The sequence below is a fragment of the Stigmatopora nigra genome, chromosome 19, assembly GCF_051989575.1.
Source record: "Stigmatopora nigra isolate UIUO_SnigA chromosome 19, RoL_Snig_1.1, whole genome shotgun sequence".
Taxonomy (NCBI): domain Eukaryota; kingdom Metazoa; phylum Chordata; class Actinopteri; order Syngnathiformes; family Syngnathidae; genus Stigmatopora; species Stigmatopora nigra.
The window spans coordinates 2213774-2232529 of record NC_135526.1 but is presented as its reverse complement, the minus strand read 5'-3'; the positions used below and the strand labels follow the sequence as shown (position 1 = coordinate 2232529).

Here is an 18756-nt window from a genome sequence, read left to right as displayed (position 1 = left end):
TTGAAACGTTTTATCCAAGGAAATGGGGTGAAACACTTAGTCATTTTTTGGACAAAATGCTTCGTCCACTGAATACTTATACTTATACCTGATGACTTGTGGGAAAATCTTTGTGGGCTCTGGGAATTGAACCAAGGACCAAAGAGTTGGTAGACTGATGACTTATCCACTGGGCCACCAACCTGTAAGAGAAAGCAGTAGTACTTGCACTTTTATCCCCTTCATTTACCTGAATAATAGTGGGAAAATGTTTGCAAGCATTAGGATTTGAACCCAGGACCTCAGAAGCAAGAGACTGATGACTTACCCACTGGACCACCACTCTCAAAGGTCTTGCAGTAGTATTATTCACTTTCATTTGTTCTTGTCAAAAAAAAGGATTTGAATTACGAGATCGTTAAGCTAATTGGATGTAACTGACAAGGAGCCCATCTATTAAAAATGTTGTTTATTGTTCAACACTCTTTACACGACAGATGTCACATGTCGGTATAGTTAAACGCACACAACTTGATACACAGGACTATTTTCAATACATAAATAATAGCGATCATTGCACATTTCATATCAGTGAACACATTCAGTGCATAAAATACATTATGTGCATGAAAACAGCATAGAAATATACATTAATGCCTCATGGAACGATGGAATAAAAAAAATAGACCGCTTCATTGGTCATAACACAAAATGTGGCTTGAAGATGGCGGAATTCACAGTCTGTGGCATTCAGTGCATCGCAACTTAGTCGCAGTCACAAAAAAATAAATTGTTTAGTCATGAGGTCAACACCTGACTGGGCCAGAGTCAGGTAATGTAGGAGGAGCTAAATATTGACTTGATTGACTTTGTAACGGAGCTCAGATGTGCTATTTATAGCCGCGTGCTGTTGGTGTGTTTTTGGGTTAATCAAGCATCATGATACTAACCTTGTCTAATATTGTTCCAGGTGGTGTTTGTGGTTTACTTCATTGCACCTTCATGAGGACATATGACCTACAGTTTTACAACATATCCATGCTGATCAACCCTCATCCACTCCAAGGTGTACTTTGAAGGTGTTCTTTGAATGTGTTGCAAAGGAGACAGAGCCACCAGGTGAGTCATGCACACACTTTGACCATTTTGTGATAGTGTCACAAAAATCAGGAGGGGGATGTTCAATGTTGACGAGTGTCGCAGCGCGGGTGGTTAATGGAAGCCCAAGGCAGTCGCCAAGGTGACCAGGAGAAGGGCAGAGCTAAGTGCCGCCACTCCACCTCCAGATCGAAACACCTGACGCCCATTGAGAGGTTGCACCGGCCGGAAAGTCCCTACCATCGCCTTTCCGTCGTGGAACTTGAGGTCAGAAAAGGCCCGGAGCTGTTGGAGAAAAGGGGGAGAGTTTAAAAATCGGCCACAAAAATGAGCAAAAATGCATTTTTTGTTGGCGTTTTGCCTTCATTTCCTACCTGTTCAATGCTGAGAGAGATGGGGTTTTCAAACAAGGTCCAAACCACGGCCTCAGTGCAGCCTGGAGTGGTCAGAGATCCTTTGTAGCGGTAGAAATTTGTCAGGTTGTGCTCAGCTGGGATAAGTTGCGCCAAGGAGATTGGAGGAAGAGATGTATTGGCGTCTAAAAATAAATAAAGGATGCACAATAAGAAGACTGCAGCCATTTTTTGGATGTTTTGATGGAGAACTGCAGCGCTTACTTGTTGTTTTGATGCTCCGCAGAGCGTTGATGATGGGGTCGTATTTTCGGTTGGCACTGTTGGACACCTTGAAAGTAGATGGGAGGGATTTTACTTGGACGGAATTGACACTTTGGCGGAAAAGCAGACGGTGGGATGTAGTTACCTGGTAGAAAAAGCCGAGGACGGCGACGCCTTCTGGGTCGGCTAACGCCGTGATCAGATCGGTGTAGTGATGCTTCATGTGCACAATGTGCAGCTGCGTCAAAGAAAGTTGCATTTGATGAGTTTTCTATTAAGTCAACTCCAGAAAAATACCAGTAAGAAACCAGTTCCTACCTCCATTGGATACTGCTCTCCGTCAATGGTGTGTTCCGAGCCCGGTCCGCCATCAGTACCCCAGTGCAGGTGGAACTGGACTGCCTTGTAGGTGCTGGTCAGACCTCCCCCCGAGATGGTGCTCAGGTGAGGAACTCCCACTTGAACTGGAAAAGACAAAATTAGAATTGTGGCCCCCAATTCGCCCAGATTTGCTCACTCACCCGAATGGCCGTTGTTTTTGATGGTCCCTCGGAAGATCTGCTGGTAGTTAGCGAACACCAATGGGGTCAGACGCTCGTCTTTCAAAGTCTTCTTGGTAACCACGTTGATGGGCGATTGGGATTTCCCAGCGCAGGCGCCATTGGCGTGGTTCCACTTGTCTGGACCTAGAAAAACCAGATGCTGAAAATCGCACTACGGCGAAATGTCGAAAAATCCTTCAGACACCGACTTACCATTACACTGGTGGTCGCAGGTGAACTGGGATTGATAGCACCAATCTTTAAGAAAAAAAAAAAAGACAGAAAATCCATTTGAGTGTTGAAAATAGTCAAGTAAGATTCTATTTTTAAGCAACGCTGTTGTTACACTCAAATATATCTTTCCTTCCTACCAGAATAAACACGAGATTCAATCTTTTACACGAGTGGAGACACGTTCTCACACGGTACGACACTGAAGTTTATTAATATTTCACAATCGGAGCGCACGTTGCCTTTCCATTCTCCCAGACAAATATGTGCCGCTATCTGAGCCATCAAATATTGACGAAAAACACTCCCGCCATTGAAAAAAATAATAGCGTTTCCCGTTCTGTTATTAGAATTGCATGAAGGCTTCTCCCAAGCCTCGGAGAAGGAAGTCTTTGCCATGTGAACTTTTTCCTGTGACTCCTGCACAATAATGGTTACTAAAAAAATAACAAACGTCCCACTAACACTTGTCCTTGTGGCAGCCATTGTCATTCATGTCAAGCCGGTCTAGTTCTCAATGCGATCTTATCTGGCTTTATTTTACTAGAGAGTGTTTGCATTGTGACTGATTTTATTTTTAATTTTCAATTGCCTCGGTTCTGATCCACTTGGAGTTGTTCCAGTTGGGAGAATTTTTATGTTGGAGTGGCAACTTTTGAACAATGAGGGATGCTCAGCTGGAATTTGAAGGCAAAAAAAATAGGAAAATTAGACTGTATAAGTAGTGTTAAAAGTACAAGATTTGTATTCAATGCTATTGTACTTATTCAAAAAATAACAATTATGTTTTTGTGTTTGTCAAATACTATCAGAAAATATATTTACATTGTTATAGTCTATTTCTGCTTTAAGTCATTTTGATCTTACTAATTTATATATAGAATTGTAAACATTTTAAACCCCCCAAAAATATACAATAATAGTTTTAGGAATGACTAAAATAGTCACGTGCCATACCAAGGGTTAAAACAATTTATCAGTAAAAAATAATGATTCACTATAGTGCCTTGAAATTAAACATTTTTGAGTTGAGCCAATCAAATCCCTGTCCGCACCCTCCAGTGCAAAATCTGTATTCCATTTTTCGTTGCTGAAACATTGCAATTAACGCTTCTCCATCAAAAGATCTTTTTCCATATAATGACCATCACTCTCATTGACCAAAACGACAATTTACGACAAGTCTTGAATATTGAATTGGTCTTTTTCAATCCAATCGCCAGGTTAGATCTGGATATTGGAGACATGGTGTCAAATTGGAGGTGGAATTCATGAGAAGGTTCTGCCGCAGAAAAGACGCAAACGCGTCATTGGCTCACGCGCAGGTGCAACACACATTCAGTAGAGAGAGAGAGCGAGAGGAAAAAAATAAATAAGAACCTCAGTATTAAGCTACCCTCACTGCACCAGGACAGGTGTACCATACATATTTTTAAAAAATCCTATAAAAAAAATATTCTCCTTGAAAATGTCCTCCCTAAAACACTAAAAATGAACTTTAACAAGAAAATCAGTGTTTCACTCATGTCGATTCCCAAAAAAAAAATCTATAATTAAATTTAATGGCCAGATAATGAAACATTTTAATCTGAAATACCCTTTTTTTCATGTAGGAGTGAACGGGTTTGACTCACCAGCAGCTCCGGCGCAGAGTCTCCAGGAGGAAGATACCATGAGGAGGACGGCCACCAAGGTGAGATGCTGCTGCAGCTGCTGCATGTTGAAGGCAATGTAATGACTTGCTCGTGGTGGCATTCTTACAGGGAGCTCTTTCTTATACTTGCCCATCAGGGTGCCACACAAGAGGCTCCTCCTTCCTCCTCCTTCCTTCTTCCATGGGCATCCTCTGTGGTGGATCTTCACAGGCACCCCTCCCAATCAGCATCTTTACGTCCTGGAGTGCAGTGGTGAGTTCATTTCCTGCAAATATACAGTCATTCAAAGCAAATGGCAACATCATTCAATTCTTAAAACTCTGTACCTGTAATGGTCATGATGTCCATTTTTACAAGAATAAAATATCAGTCAAAATTCAGGCATGTTAAATATAGGGTTAAAACATGAGGCAGAAAATAACACATTGAACAAATAGTTGTTAAATTCCCAAGTGACTGCGACAGATTACCAGCTGTCCTGTCAAAATGGATTGGACGTCTATTGTAGTCAGCAGTAATGAAACCACAACTGAATACCTAAACCCTGTGTGTAAGTGAATTGGATTTTTATTGATTATATTATTCTGAAGTTTTGGTAAAGCTGTTAAACTAGGAAATATTGCTTATAAAGTCACTATCAGATGAAATCATCCTTTAAGTATAAGTGACTTTCGCCAAGTACATTTTTAGGCATCCTGATTTAGATTGAGTCAAGGCTGCCTCTTGGTGGCCAAGATAGAAGTTACATCAAAACTATAATAGGAAATTTGAATCTATAATATTCCAGTAAGCTCGTCACAATGACTTAAATTGTTAATCTGAATACTTTTGTTTAAGAGTAGAAAACAGTGTGCATCTTTAACCTTGAATTAAGTTAATACAGTTCAAAATAGATGATAGTTAGTTATTATTCACCAATTATAGTAATTTTTTGCTCCTCCTGCAATAATATAACCTTGTAGTGATCCAATCAGTTGTGGTAGACGTCCAATCCATTCAAAGCGGGATCTCCGACAGCAAAATTCACAAATCCAGTTAAAGTGTATCAGGTACCTGCCAATGATAAAAATGTTTAAGCACAAAAAGCGCAAAATAAGAATTGGAAACAGCTTAGTCATATATATATCACTTTTATCTGGGCCAATGCGAATGAACGTTTACAGTGCAATTCTTTACAACAGTTATTTCGGAATTAAACAACCGCTTTTAGCCACCACCATTGAACCAAGATCATTACGTATGTTACAGTTGCGACGAGGGTTAAAAAAGCTCAATTTTACCCTCCGAAGGAAAAATCCAAATGAGCTCATTTAGCCGGATCAGATCGTCCAGTGAAATCAACGTTACTCTTTAGCAGCTGAAACAAAGCCGCCATCCGGCTGCCAACTATTGGAAAGAAAAACATTGACAAATAAACAAGTATGGCACAATTGAACACCCAGTAGACACAAACAAGTATGTTGGAAATGGGGAAACTATGGCTGACCTCTTTTAAGGGACAAAAAAGAACCATTTGTACCATTTTTTTCCTTCTTCCACTAACTGCCAATCATGAGGACAATGGTCTTTTATTTTAAATATTTATTTTAGAGGTATGTCAGACCCTGTTGAAAAAAATTCTCAGTCATTTCCCAGAAATAGCCAGATTGACATCCCACCAGAAACATGTCACCATGTCCTCACACGCCTCCTCAGGTAGCAACTTCCCCCGTTCAACGGTTTTACATTCAAAAAGACACGAACGTCGTCTCCCTTTTTCGTTCACGTTTGGTCTCTCGGAAATCCCTTCGAAACACGACGACACGTAGCTGTGCACAAAATAAGAATACAAAATTAGACTTTTCAGATACAATAGCAGCATTTCCTTTCTTTCCGCAGGTCCAAAAACCTTCCAAAAAAAGGTCGGTCGGCATCCGACCGCTGTCCTTCTCCGCGGCATCTATATGGAGAGTGCGGGCCGGCGTTGGGTACACCAACCGGGTGGCCTCGGAAAGGAGGTGCCGCTAAAAAACGCACCTGGCCGCAAAACGCCTACAGTCCGAGGACGCTTCTGGATGGCCGCCACGCGCTCCAGACGGCGACTCCTGGCGGCCGAAAACGCACAGCGGGTTTTTGGGCGACGCCGAACGAGAGTCGTCAGAGGCGGTCCGAGCTACGGGAGACGCTCCGCTCAACTGGAAGCGGTGGCGATGGCCTTTTTGAACTGCTGGCTGCGGATCTCGCGGGTTCGAGACTCCAGGAGCAGGTCGTGGCAGGTGTTGCACACCAGAACCGGGTCGTAAAGCTGCTGGTCCGGGATGGGAAGCTTCAAGTGACAACAGTCTTTGCAGAATACGTTGCCACAGTTTCTGTGGGGAGAACAGAGACCATACCATCAATAATTGTGCTCTTATGTTATGTACTACTTAAGGTGCTTTGTAAAAATGTAATGGCAAGTATGATTACTGGAATTTTTGCATATTTATGGCCATCACTACCCTGCAAAATCCATATATATACACATAAATGGAAAAAGATGGTACTTGTATTGTTTAATTTTCAATCATGATTTTTACATATTAAAGTTATGAAAACTATAGCATTCTAGTTGGTGTATTTCTTTTTTTAATTTAAAGGAATTTAACCCATGGCCTGCTATTGACAACAATACTGGTAAAGCAACTCATCAGAACTGGAAAAACAGGCTAGGATTTATTTTCCAAACTAACTATGAATGCCTAAATGTTCAATGATTGGGTCTCCCTGTCAAAATGGATTGCAAGTCTAACTTCATCAATGCAGCCAATGAGTTCAACATATAACCTATATACTTAGGATACGATTTTTTATGGCAGGATCCTGTTTTCCATGTTTAAAAAAGTCCACTGAAAAGAATAAGGAAACCACGCCACTGATTTTAATCAGGGAACGTATCGAGATTAGTGTTTTTTTGTTCTATTCTTGAGATCATTTTTGTGTGAAAGGAAAACTTCCTACCTGCAGTGGTGACGCCTCTTGGCTATCCAGAACTCGCAGTCACAGTTGAAACAATGAGAAGCCATGTGGTCAGGCACCCACCTCGTGACCTAAAAGACACGTGGTTATTGAAAGGTGACAATATAGGCCTAGTTGAAAGGGGGTAAAAAGACAGAAGAGCACACCAACCTCAGTGTCCTTGCTGTCCACTCGATCCCAGCTGCCTTCGGACAGTCGATCCTCACTCTGTGTGGACAGGGAGTCTTCCTCGGGACTGTTGTCCGATTCTCGTAAACAGGTCTGAAAGCAAAGCGAGGCATGGGTGAGATGAGGAAAAGTCTTTGCCAAATTTCACAAGAAATAACCAAAGCGGGATTCAAAACTACTCACGATATCGTCCTCATAGTCGACATCCGGCTCCGAAGGAGGCGTTCCGTACTGTTTACTCTCCAGTCTCATCCGCAGCTGCCGTACTTGTTGTCGCAGCACCTCCACTTCTTGTTTGTAGCCCGCTTCGATCTGCCGCAGCCTCTGCTGCACGGCGTCCACGGGCACTGGCAACCCGTCGTCGTCCAAGTACGCCGGGGCGTGCGGCGGCAGGGGGGAGCCGCAGGCCGAGGGCGGGGCGTACGATACCGGAGGGAGCTGGTGGCATGCTGGCGAGCAGTTGTTGATGACGGGTGGGTTGACAGAGAGTGCTGTGGGCTTGGCCGATGGCCACCCGGGCCGCGGGGGACTGCCGGGGCAAGTAGGCGCTTCTTTGCGGCAACATTGTGATGCGCCAAGGGTCAGGCCGTGTGAACGCAGGAGCTTGTAGGCCAGCCGCCGGCTCTGGAGTGAGCGTGCAGAGTAGCGGCCGTTGCAGGCGGAGCGCATCAGGCCTTGGACGCTCTCCCAGTGCGGGCCCATCAAGGACATTTCTGTCAGGGGGCTCCGGGAGACCTCTTGGTCGTCAGCCGCCTGGCCGCAGTCTGTAGTCGGAATCGCTTGGGCATCCGTAGATTCTTCGTTGCGAGGCGGCGTCATCGTCCCCTTCTGCTGCTCGCCGTTAGCGATAGCACTCAAAGGAGGAGCACCCACACCAAGATCGGCTTCGTCTACCAAAGTCTCGGTGGAGTCCTCCAGGGGAAGGAGAGGCCTCGGAAGGTTCGGAGCCTGGAGGTCCGCAAGTGCAGAGATGATGATTTCCTGACTGGCGAGTATGGAGGCGGCGGGGGGAGGGCCGTCGAGGTTTGGTGGCGAAACCAACTCCGGTTCAGGTGGGGTGCTTTCAGTAATTTTATTGGAGCTCTCAGCCTCCGTTGGAGGGGTTGTAAGACAGGCCATGGTGCCATGTAGTGATGGTTGGGGAGGAGTGGGATTGATGTCAAAATGAATGGGGGCAGGAGGAAGAGGAAGGGATGGCAGAGGCTGGGTGGTGAGACAGGGCTCCTCCTCCGTTGCATCCTCGCAACATTCGGGACCGTCTGAAGGAAGACGAAGATTGGGGGGGTTCGGGTCAGAGTCGTCGGATGCCAACTCCTCAGTGCCGTGGAGAGAAGTACTATCAAGGCCGGGTGACGCCTCCAAGACGGGGCGATCTTCCTGGCAGTGCTTGTTTAGGTTGGGGTCACTGGATGTCCGCGTCATGGGCGTTCCGTTCTCAAAAGCTGATAGGAGATTGTCCATGGAGCGGGTTTTGGGAAGTCTATAAATGGACATCACACAAAAAAAAACATCCATATTTAATTAACTCAAAGCAGGGTCCACTTTCCTGTGCTTGGAAAAAAAAAAAAGTACCGATCAAGGGAGCGGGAAGCAAGTTCATCCCCCGTCACACTCGGGGACAAATACAGTTCCATGGAGTCGTCCACAGCAGTGCAAGGAGAAGTTGTGGGAAGGTAGACTGCCGTCCACAACTGCAGTGCTCGTGTGTGGCAGACAGGCTGCAGCACCTTGCAGAAAAAAACAAAAACAGGAGGAAATAAATGAAAGCCAGCATCACATTCCACTCAAAACCAACAGGGAGCAGAATTTCACATATCTAAGCCAACAACAAAAAAACTGACTAACCATATCCTGACTTGGGATGTAGAGAAAGTTCTGAAAGTTCTTGTTTCCCGTGCGTAGTAAGGACCAGACGGAGCAAGTGCGTTTGTAAATGTTCCTGGCGTCCCTCTCGCGAGCATTGTTACACAGGAAAGTGCCATACAAACACGAATATGTATGTTGCACCAACTTGACCTGAAGAATTGCATCAGAAAGATCAACAACTTGTTTGTATTGATAACCAAGTTGAAAAGTTCACTCTAAAACTAGTCTGCCAATCAGTCAGTGTCAGAATTAATCCTGAGTGTATATACACACACCCATTTGTTTATTCGCGACACTGAATGACATAAGAGGGTAAAAAAAGGTGCATGACGGGTACCCACCAAGAAGGCCTCATTGAACTCAAACAGGCATGGGAATTGTTTGAGAAGCTGGTGAACGCAGTCCAGCCACTGCAAAAAGACAGGACACTGTTCGCTCACGTCGTCCGTGTTCTCCTGGTGGCCGCAGCGGTCCCCAAACTTGTGACCATAGTCCAACCAATCCGTCTCCACTAGCAACTGGAAACCCTGCAAATCAACAGTTTATCATTTAAAGGGTGCGGTTGTGATCACGTGGAAAGACATGACCGAGCATGTGTACTTCGTTTTTGTGTGTGTGTGTGGTTTTAGACAAAAGTAAGGCACCTCAAGTGTCCGGTAGTAGGGATCCAAGAGTATCTTGGCTAAGGCGACGATCTGCGGCGTGCGGTCCCATCCGTCTGAGCAGTGCACGAGAACGGGACGACTTTCTCTCTCCACGGAGGAACACACCAGCGTGGCTGCTTTTAACATGACAGATAGGTGTTGCAGCCAACGGGTGCTCTCCAGTGCTGAAAGCCAGCTAGGGGGGGAAAAAAAACATTACTTTCCAAGATAAGGGTACTTCATCAAAAATATTCAGGACCTAATCATACTTGATTAAAAGATGAAATATAAAACCTATAATGTATGTAGTATAGATGTACATACAAAGTATATGTATATACACATGTAAGTATTTGATATTCATAGAACATGCACACATGAAACAGTAGAGAAATTCAATAAAACGTCAAGTAACAACTGAAGCTCAGGTTTAAGTAGGCTGAATTCATGTAAAGCAGAATTTATGTATGAGTGTTTATGTTGAAGTAGCAAAATTCTGCATTTTAAGTAAACAGGACTTCTGTTAAGTAGGCAGAAGTCAAAATAGAAGGTGATCTGGATTTAAGTTCTAGTCTGAAACAGGTTGATCCAAATGGGTTTACTATAAACACAATAGCATACTTCAGTATGGGATTTACGGAGTTTAATGTAATCTAATCTAATCTCACATTAAAAGGATAAACGAAATGAAATTATTTTGCAATTGTACTCAAAAATCTCAAGATAACAATGCAAGTTTTTTTAACCACGCATGTATATAATATTTACTACATTTTCTGTTCACCAACAGTAATCTTACATATAAAAAAATATATCCAGAAGAGTAGAAGAGAATTGAAGTAAACAAGCATGATAAATGGCGCCAATGTCTGGGTAACCAGACAGACAGCTGGCCCACTCAGCAGGAATGAGACTGAACCTGGGGCAGCTTCCTCATCTCTTGCAACTTAAGAGCATTTGTGGGGTGAGAGCATGACCGGGGGAGGAGGGGGTCAAGGGGACACCACACACACGGGGAAAAAGGTCAAAGGCATCCACTTACTTTCCAGGATCGGGTATCTGACTGCAGACAGTCCTCAGGGCTTGAAAACTATTGCGTATGGCGTGAATGTTGGCCATTCCCATAAACATCACCTCACAGTTTGGGTAGTACTCTAAAACACAAAATCAGGCTGTTATGTAAAGCATTTACCTTTCAAAAATAATGGGATACTTCAAAAATTGGGAAAACTACTGTATACTGAATAAAAGCTGAAGTAATAGTTACTCACCTTCACACTCGCAGCCCCCGCCTTTTGCACGATTGGCCACTGCAGCAGTATAAGAGCGAGCATCCAAAATAAGCAGTTTCTGGGGTACCGTGTTGTCATCGCAGACCGAGCTGCCGGTCAGTGAGGAGTCTGTCAAAAATAAATAAAAATAAAAATCATATGAAAACCAAAAAATCTAATTTCATTAAAAATGTGCGAGTTTTAATGTCGACATTTTACCAAAATCACTATCAGATGAGTCATGAGCTTCTCCACGTTGTTGGCAGACGGCTCCACCACAGGAACCCTTGGCTGCCATGTCCATTTGACACGCTTTGGCAATAGATGTCACCAGGTATTCATCATCCGTATTCCTCCAGCCCCACCAGCTGATCTCCGGCTGGCTGCAGCGTGCGATCACCGCCCCGTTTTTCTGGTGTCTGGAAAAAAAAAACAAAATCAGCCTTAGAAAATGGTATTCACTAAAAAAATTCAAATAACTGGCATACCTGTAGACCACCACTGGAATCCTCTTCCAGGATCTAAATGAGGCTACACTCTCTAGTTCCTTGTCAGTTATCCATATTGGAACCAAAAGCTTCTGTGGGTAACTGGAGCAAAGCCTGGAGAGAAAACAGAGTGTAACTTGAAGTAAGTGGTAGAAACATGAATTCTTGGTACCTATAAATTATCTTATCCCAACAAGGTTTAAAAATTAGAATGTTTGTAGAAAATAGTATTCGTGCAATAAATGTCAATCACCAAACTCTAATCAATTGCCAAGCAATTTAAAGTACAATTTACATGACGTACTTATAGTTACAATTTATAGCCGAAACCCTCCAGATGTTTTGCGTGTCAAATCCCATCCTTTTGACCTCCATTTCCATTCTCTGACGCACATGATCACCTCCAGACAAAAAGAACAAGGGCATACACTTTAGTAAAATAAATATATAACAAAGCACTTTCAAAAGGTCTGTAAAAAAGATACTAAATCACAAGTCAGATTTGTGTGAGTAGAACAAAGTGGCTATTCATAGTACAAACCTGGGCGACACAGATGAACATGGTGGTCTTCATCGTCAGCGCTGCCTCCCAAACACCACGCGTGATAGGCCAGAGCGAAGAGGTCTTCTAAGCGTGACGGGTGAGCAATAGCCCTGCTTAGACGCTTGACCCACTCCTGACACTGCTTGAATGTCATAAAATGGCATCTAGGATACAAAATTAAAACAACCATTCATGAGGATAATCATAGCACTTAACTGCCTAATTCATCGATAGAAAGTGGCAGCTTAGCGCACGTTCAAAATCCAATAACAAGCTTTTATTGGTCTAATTTTCCCACTTCTTTTTACCTGACAACTTTGGAGTCTTTGCAAATAATGTGCAGCTGACCCATATCCCGGCTCTCTACGCTCTCGATCAACCTGAGGGGCACCTAAAGGGGGAAACAGAGAGGAAATATGATTAGCCTGACGGAAAAGATTGCAGTGATCACTTTCGGGTCTAGGATAGACCAATCCATGCTTAGAAGGCTCAAAGCTTCCTTCCAAAAAAACCTCACGACTACCAACCTGATTTGATCCCTAGAAGTATCTGCATTATTAAAAGGTTAAATATGCCATATTAACAAATCAGATGCTCGCACTGTGCCAAACGTGTTACCGCAGCATGAGAACCAACTGAGCAGGGTGACAGGAAAGTTTACCATGGCGTTTCTATACGGACATAAAATGCGATGTGTCCGGGCTGTCTTTTAACATCTTTTAACACGAGGTACTCACAGATATTTCATTGTCCACATCTGGGTAGGTCTAAAGCACAGCGACAACATGGAACGCACACAGAGGAGGAGGAAATGGGAAAAATAATTAAAAGCAGGGAAAAATAAGGAATGACAAGTCAACTCACTCACTGCCATATGATGAGTAATTCAATTCTAGTCATATCAGTGACAGGCAAAGTGTTGAATGTCACCTGGATGTCTAGGGAAAATGGATGTATATTTTTGTGTATTTTCTATAGTACTGAAAGTGTAGCAGTGAATGAGTTTAAAAGGGAGAAAACATGAGTTTGATGGATGTCAGATAAAGTAGCTGAGATGTGAACAAATAACCGTGCTAAATTGAAATCATGGAGGGAAAGACAAACATGGACAGACGCAAAAGGGCAAGAAAACAGCTCGAAAGAATGAGGATAACCTGGGAATACTTTTTTGTACTCTCAAGTGTCAGAATAAAACATCAGATGGATCAGAAATGAGCCCTTTTGAGAAGTACTCCACTTGTTCGCTTAGAGCGACTATGTTTTTTGTAATATTTACATTGATGACAGACTCCTTGAACTTGATATGGAGCCTGTAGTTGGAAATGGCAATGACAGCCTCATCAGCTTGGCCGAGATACTCCACACCTTCCCCCTGAAGAACTGGGAAGGGGATCTGTAAGGAAACAACACACAAATTGCAGAAACACAAATAGTATCAATGATAGAAGATCTATTCCCTATACACAAGGTGACTAGTACATACATGTTAGTGTGAAATATTGTGCTGCAGTAGATTTATTAATCCTGTAATTGTTTGCCTAATGTTGATGAGTATAGAGATGAAGTGATTTCCATTCACCTGAACTATAAAAGCAAGCAATGTACCATGCGTGTTTAATCCGGGTAGATGCTTCAACCATTTAGTCTTGATTTACGTGACCTCTTTGCACACATCACAGCTTGCATGATTATCTTCCTAAACTAACATGATTTCCGGAGGACAGATTGCAAACCGTGCCTTGCAGTTTGGCTATTGGTAAAGCACATTAGATGGTCATGCAGTGGAGGAGCGTAGTAGAACACATAGGGATTGTTGTTCAATTTATTATTTTATTATTATTATTAATAGAAAAAAAGAATGAGGGGCTTTAAGTCAGTGCGCCACCCAGCGACCAAAAACCAAAAATATCATGCCATAGTTAACATATTGTACTGCCAAACAGCAACCAAGCAGCTGCACTCCAAAAGTAGCTGCATGACTCACGGAGAGCCCGCGAGAGAGCAAAAGACGGTGTCACATGTCCTCCACGGGACTTCACCAGCAGTAATAATTTAGAGAAAGGTAGAGTGAGACTAGAAGCCAGCAAGCCAGCAAGAGGAGGCTTATGAATAACAACCGCGTGTGAGTCGTGACTTCCGGTTGAGGAGGCCGGCCAATGAGAACGTGCCAGTGTGCACACGCATGCATGAATGCATGCATGCATCGCAGCAAAAAAAAAGGTGTTAAGCGATATATGTAGTGGAGGGGATTGCCTGCAAAAATCAAGGTGAACTGCCATGTTTGAACCTGCTTTTGATGCAACGTCTTGCGCAAGATTTCTCAGCTGAGCTTGGTGGATGGGCGTGGCATGGGGGGAAAAAAACCTAGTCTGTGTGCATATGTGCCTTTTAATCATTTTTAATGGACTGGAATGAAGGTCAAAAGAGCTCACTGAGTGGGCTATACTTATAGAAAGTAATATTTGCCAAAGGATGGCCAAACACGGTCGGTTCCATTTACCTGAAGACTTTCATCTTCCTTCACCAGCTCCTTCTGGGGGAAGAGGTCCTTGGCCTTGATGTACTCCAGACTGGGAGGCCCCTCTTCACCCTGTAATTAACAGTTTAAATCATTCTGTCAAGATTATGATGCATTTAGGAGATCAAATCAGACTATAGGGTCTACTAACTAAACTACTAACTTTTTTTATAATAAAAAAGGACAATAAACCCAAACTGCATCACCAATGGAGTCAAATTAAACAGTGTGAGATCGCCATGAATCGACGTCAAACCCTTAACTCTGCATGAAAGATGTCATCTACAACAAAATAGGTTACTGGCAAAAAGTCATTGTTTTTGCCACCTTGTGGGATAAGCTTGAGCACGTCTGCGATCCTGGCGAGGATAAGCGGTACAGATAATGGATGTCATCAGATGAACAGAAAAACTGTTCAAATAGGGCTACAAGGTTGTATTGGAGTACAACATTGAGGTAACATGCTATGGAAGATAAGGCAATTTAGTGCAATGGTAGTTATTAGACGGAGTCGTGTTCGATCGAAGGCCAGGATGATCAATCTTGTCTGGTCTGCACAACATGAGTTGTTCTTTTTTTTCCAGGGCAGCTTTTATTATATTCTCTTAGGGTGACCTTTAATCTATAAAATTTAATAATGACATATCATGCAGGGTGTAGTTAAGTTCTAGGGAACAATTAAAAGGAGAGATCAGGCGCTTCAGTAGGACAAGATTTTAAGATAAGGAGCAGCACAGCTGGCCTGAGCTCAAGTTTTTTTAATTTTTTTTTTTGCTTCGTCACCGCTCTTAGCCAGCAAAGCCTCCTCCCCCCTGCTGTGTTCCAAGTGCAAAATGAAAGTGCTGAACCTGACAGCCACTTTAAAAAAAATACATTTCATATTTAAGAACACATTTTTAGTCTTCATAAGATGATAGTAGTCTGAGTGTAATGTCGCAGATAAATCAAGATATGACAAAAAGATATTAATCCATGCACAGGAAAGACAAAACCAAAAAAAAATCTTGCACAAGCTCCAAGAACAAGTGTGTAGTTGTCATGGCAACAGCAATCACTTGATGTTAAAGCATTTGGATTCTTTTTTTTTTCGAGAAAAAAAGGCCTTGCTGGAGACGACACCAATGGGTCAAGAGCAAAAGACACCGGAGCATGACAAATGTTTCCAAATGTACCCCTCCGCCCATCCCTTTCTCAGGCAATATAAATATTTCATAGATCGCAGTGTACTGAACATTCTGTCCAATTAGTCTCATAACTTGAACTAGTGGGTATTCGTAGGCATTGCTGAAAGTGGGGTGCTAAAATCGGAAAGTAAGATCCAAACAATTCAGATTCGGTGCAATGTCTGGGAAAACTAGGAATATTTCAATGGCTCACTGAGAATTTTTTATACTCTAAACACATTGTGGGAAAAGTGAACTGAGCTATTTTATAGCATCAGTCAAAGGTGAGGACGATAAGAGAAATATGCTTGGTCTTAATTCCAGAAGGCCTCGGATAATAAAATGCACAGGCAGTGACATGGAAGAAGAACTGATGAGTCAGCAGGACTGCAGACACTCCAAAAAGCATCATAAAATAAAGAAATAAAATGGCTACTCGTGTGTGGGAACAGATATAACCTTAAATAATCAAGTATATCACTTTATAGACTAGTATTGCTGTGAGTTATGATGAACAATAGCATTCATCATTTGTGTTAGTCTGACAATAATCAAGGACATTTGTAGTTAACGATTATTTTCTGTGATTTAGCTTGGAGGAAATAAGCATTGCTGTTCTTGAGGGTCTGACATTGCAATTTATTAATTTATGAGTCAAAAGCACTGGGGGGAATATGTTTTACAGCAATCACAGATTTGTGAATTAATTTGCCTTAATGTCATATTTTAAGCTTCATTATTTATTTTAAATTAAAATGAATGAGATAAAACAATTATTCTCTTTGAATTTGAAATGGCTATTGGCAAATCTTGTTAGGAACCTACTATGAATTTAGAATTGAGAAGTTTGCTACGAAATGTCCAATTCTTTCGAATCGAGAGGGTAACAGCACTAGATAATTGAATTTGTGAATCCAGTCGCAGGAAAACTAACATGAACTCATTCACATAATCTGACTGATTTTTTAAGTGTTATTGGGGTTCAGCATGGCCTAAAAATCAACAAAAGTAAATACACAAATCAATAGAACGTGACTCACAGATGCTCAGAAAAACAATAGGAAGCGGAATTGAACTTAAACAAACAAACTGACCAAGGAGTCAAATTCTAATAAGTGATATGAAAGACAACTTTTTTTTTGTAATTGACCAAAAACGAGTCACATGCCTCCATTATGGATTAATAGTTAGGTACATCCTGACACTGCAGAGAACAAAAACCAGCACTAAAATCCAAGAGAGCAACACGTATGTGAACCGGTGAGCTCCCGTTACCCAATCAGAATCGGCAAGCAACCGGCATCGGAACCACAGCCCAAAAACCCCATAGCGACTGGTCATGACTTCCATCTAAAATAACATTTTCCACCGGTCTGCATTGGTTACTCAATAACTGCAGCGCTCACGTGTATCAAGCAGCCCCACCGACCCCCTCCCCATCAGTGATTGGCAGGCAGGCAGGCCTAGCATCAAGTTAGGCTGAGCTATATCTTTCCATCTACAACCACTTCATCAAAATCCACCCCAAATAAATGGAAATAAAATCCATTGAACTTACAAAGCAATTGAGCATGGAGCAGGATGCCCGTCCCGCAATGCTCATGTCGAGGTACCGCGGGGCTGATCTGGGAGGACACGCGGCACGACGACGGCACGAGGAGCCGGCGCCGTCATTCTTCTCCAGGAGAAGATCCTCTTTAGCCCTTTATCCGCTCACCTTCCCGCGGGCCTCCCCTCCCCAGCTATTCCACCGCGGCTTCCTAAGAATTTCCACGTTACAGCACGCCGGCTCTTCCTTCGGGAATCCACCGCACCCCCCTCATGACCATGTGCTACCCAGCTGATAGGACGTCTATTAAAATAAAAAAAAACACCAACCCCACCCAAAACAGTATCAATCCACAATATGAGCTCAAAAACAAAAAATACGTTGAAATGACTGCAGGAAGATGCACGCCGTGCTGTAGTAAGAGAGGCAAAAAACGCACGAGGAGAGGCTGAGATGAGAGCGCCTGCGAGATGCCAGTTAAGCCCCGCCCTCTGCATTACCATCAACATCCCTCTGCTCTCATCTCCGTCCTCCTCCCTCCCCCACTCCCTCCCGATTCACCCTTCACCGACATCTCCGACACGCCGCTCCCTGGGCGTCGAGATGCTCGGACGCCTATACCACCGCCACGCGGCGTCCAATCGCGTCGTTCTACCGTGAATTGGAAAGGACTCGGTCGCCGGGAGAGGTCCAATCCGTTTGAAAGAGGAGGGGCGGGCGATTTGTAGAGATTCGCGTTCAAACGGATTGGACGTCTAGGTGATGGGGAGAGAGAAATGAATTGCGTTGCGGCGGGCGGAACGGAAAGGGAGGGGTTGCTGAGCAAAGGGACGATGCGGAGAGCTCCAGTGACACAGCATTCTACAGACAGACAGACAGACAGACCACATCGTGTCCCCTAACTTGGAGTGTGACTGACAACTACAATAGCTCATTCTACTTTCAGCCATTTTTTTCTCAAGGTCAACCTATTTCAGCGGTTCCTACCTTGTGCTTTATGACACGAACACAAATGCAGTACATGTCCTATGCGTGCCATACCAAGGAAATACGGACCGTTAACTCTTTCCGTTCCATTTGCCAGCTGGCACTACTCGTCCTTCTGCAATGAATTTCAAAAGGAATTCTTCATGAGTAGACGCCCAAGCCGTGACTCTACACTATTGAAAAAGGTTGTGGCAAATTGCTAATTTTAGCACTTCTACTGTTTACAATATAAAAATGAGAATTTTCAATAAGAAAGGTGACTTTGCTTGAATTCAATTAGGTATTGTTGCAAAGTCCACCAATCTGGAAACTCATCCAAAAATTTGGCAAAAGATTTACAAAAAAAAAAAAAAAAACTAGGTCACCCAATTTAATGATTCCATAACTGAGCAGGAGGTTAAAACCAGTAGAGCATTTAAAACAAAAGGCGGCACTACACTTA

General features: G+C 43.1%; 2 protein-coding genes across 2 annotated transcripts; both read right to left on the bottom strand.

Annotated features, from left to right (window-relative positions):
• Window positions 1-433: 433 nt before the first annotated feature.
• On the bottom strand, window positions 434-4287 carry ca4a (carbonic anhydrase IV a). The gene is made up of 8 exons (XM_077741352.1): window positions 4102-4287; window positions 2450-2494; window positions 2216-2380; window positions 2013-2158; window positions 1840-1932; window positions 1695-1761; window positions 1452-1615; window positions 434-1362 (listed from the first exon to the last, which is right to left on the bottom strand). The coding sequence occupies exons 1-8, from the start codon at window positions 4253-4255 to the stop codon at window positions 1192-1194; spliced, it is 1005 nt and encodes a 334-aa protein (XP_077597478.1). The 5' UTR covers window positions 4256-4287; the 3' UTR covers window positions 434-1191.
• A 951-nt stretch (window positions 4288-5238) lies between these two features.
• On the bottom strand, window positions 5239-17860 carry mtmr4 (myotubularin related protein 4). Its single transcript, XM_077740792.1, has 18 exons — window positions 17337-17860; window positions 14598-14687; window positions 13374-13490; window positions 12406-12488; window positions 12095-12261; window positions 11858-11954; window positions 11554-11667; window positions 11285-11484; window positions 11066-11194; window positions 10837-10948; window positions 9795-9990; window positions 9492-9677; window positions 9130-9300; window positions 8857-9011; window positions 7468-8764; window positions 7267-7377; window positions 7099-7187; window positions 5239-6470 (listed from the first exon to the last, which is right to left on the bottom strand). The coding sequence occupies exons 1-18, from the start codon at window positions 17379-17381 to the stop codon at window positions 6293-6295; spliced, it is 3537 nt and encodes a 1178-aa protein (XP_077596918.1). The 5' UTR covers window positions 17382-17860; the 3' UTR covers window positions 5239-6292.
• Window positions 17861-18756: the final 896 nt, after the last annotated feature.

Excerpts from the sequence above, each read along its gene's own strand:
- ca4a (XM_077741352.1), bottom strand. The coding sequence starts at position 4,255 with ATGGGCAAGTATAAGAAAGAGCTCCCTGTAAGAATGCCACCACGAGCA. Across the intron at positions 2,381-2,449 it reads CTGCGACCACCAGTGTAATG|GTCCAGACAAGTGGAACCAC; the intron begins GTAAGTCGGTGT and ends TGGTTTTTCTAG. Across the intron at positions 1,616-1,694 it reads GCGGAGCATCAAAACAACAA|ACGCCAATACATCTCTTCCT; the intron begins GTAAGCGCTGCA and ends ATTTATTTTTAG.
- mtmr4 (XM_077740792.1), bottom strand. The coding sequence starts at position 17,381 with ATGAGCATTGCGGGACGGGCATCCTGCTCCATGCTCAATTGCTTT. Across the intron at positions 11,668-11,857 it reads GCTATAAATTGTAACTATAA|GCTTTGCTCCAGTTACCCAC; the intron begins GTACGTCATGTA and ends TTTTCTCTCCAG. Across the intron at positions 7,378-7,467 it reads TCGACTATGAGGACGATATC|ACCTGTTTACGAGAATCGGA; the intron begins GTGAGTAGTTTT and ends CTTTGCTTTCAG.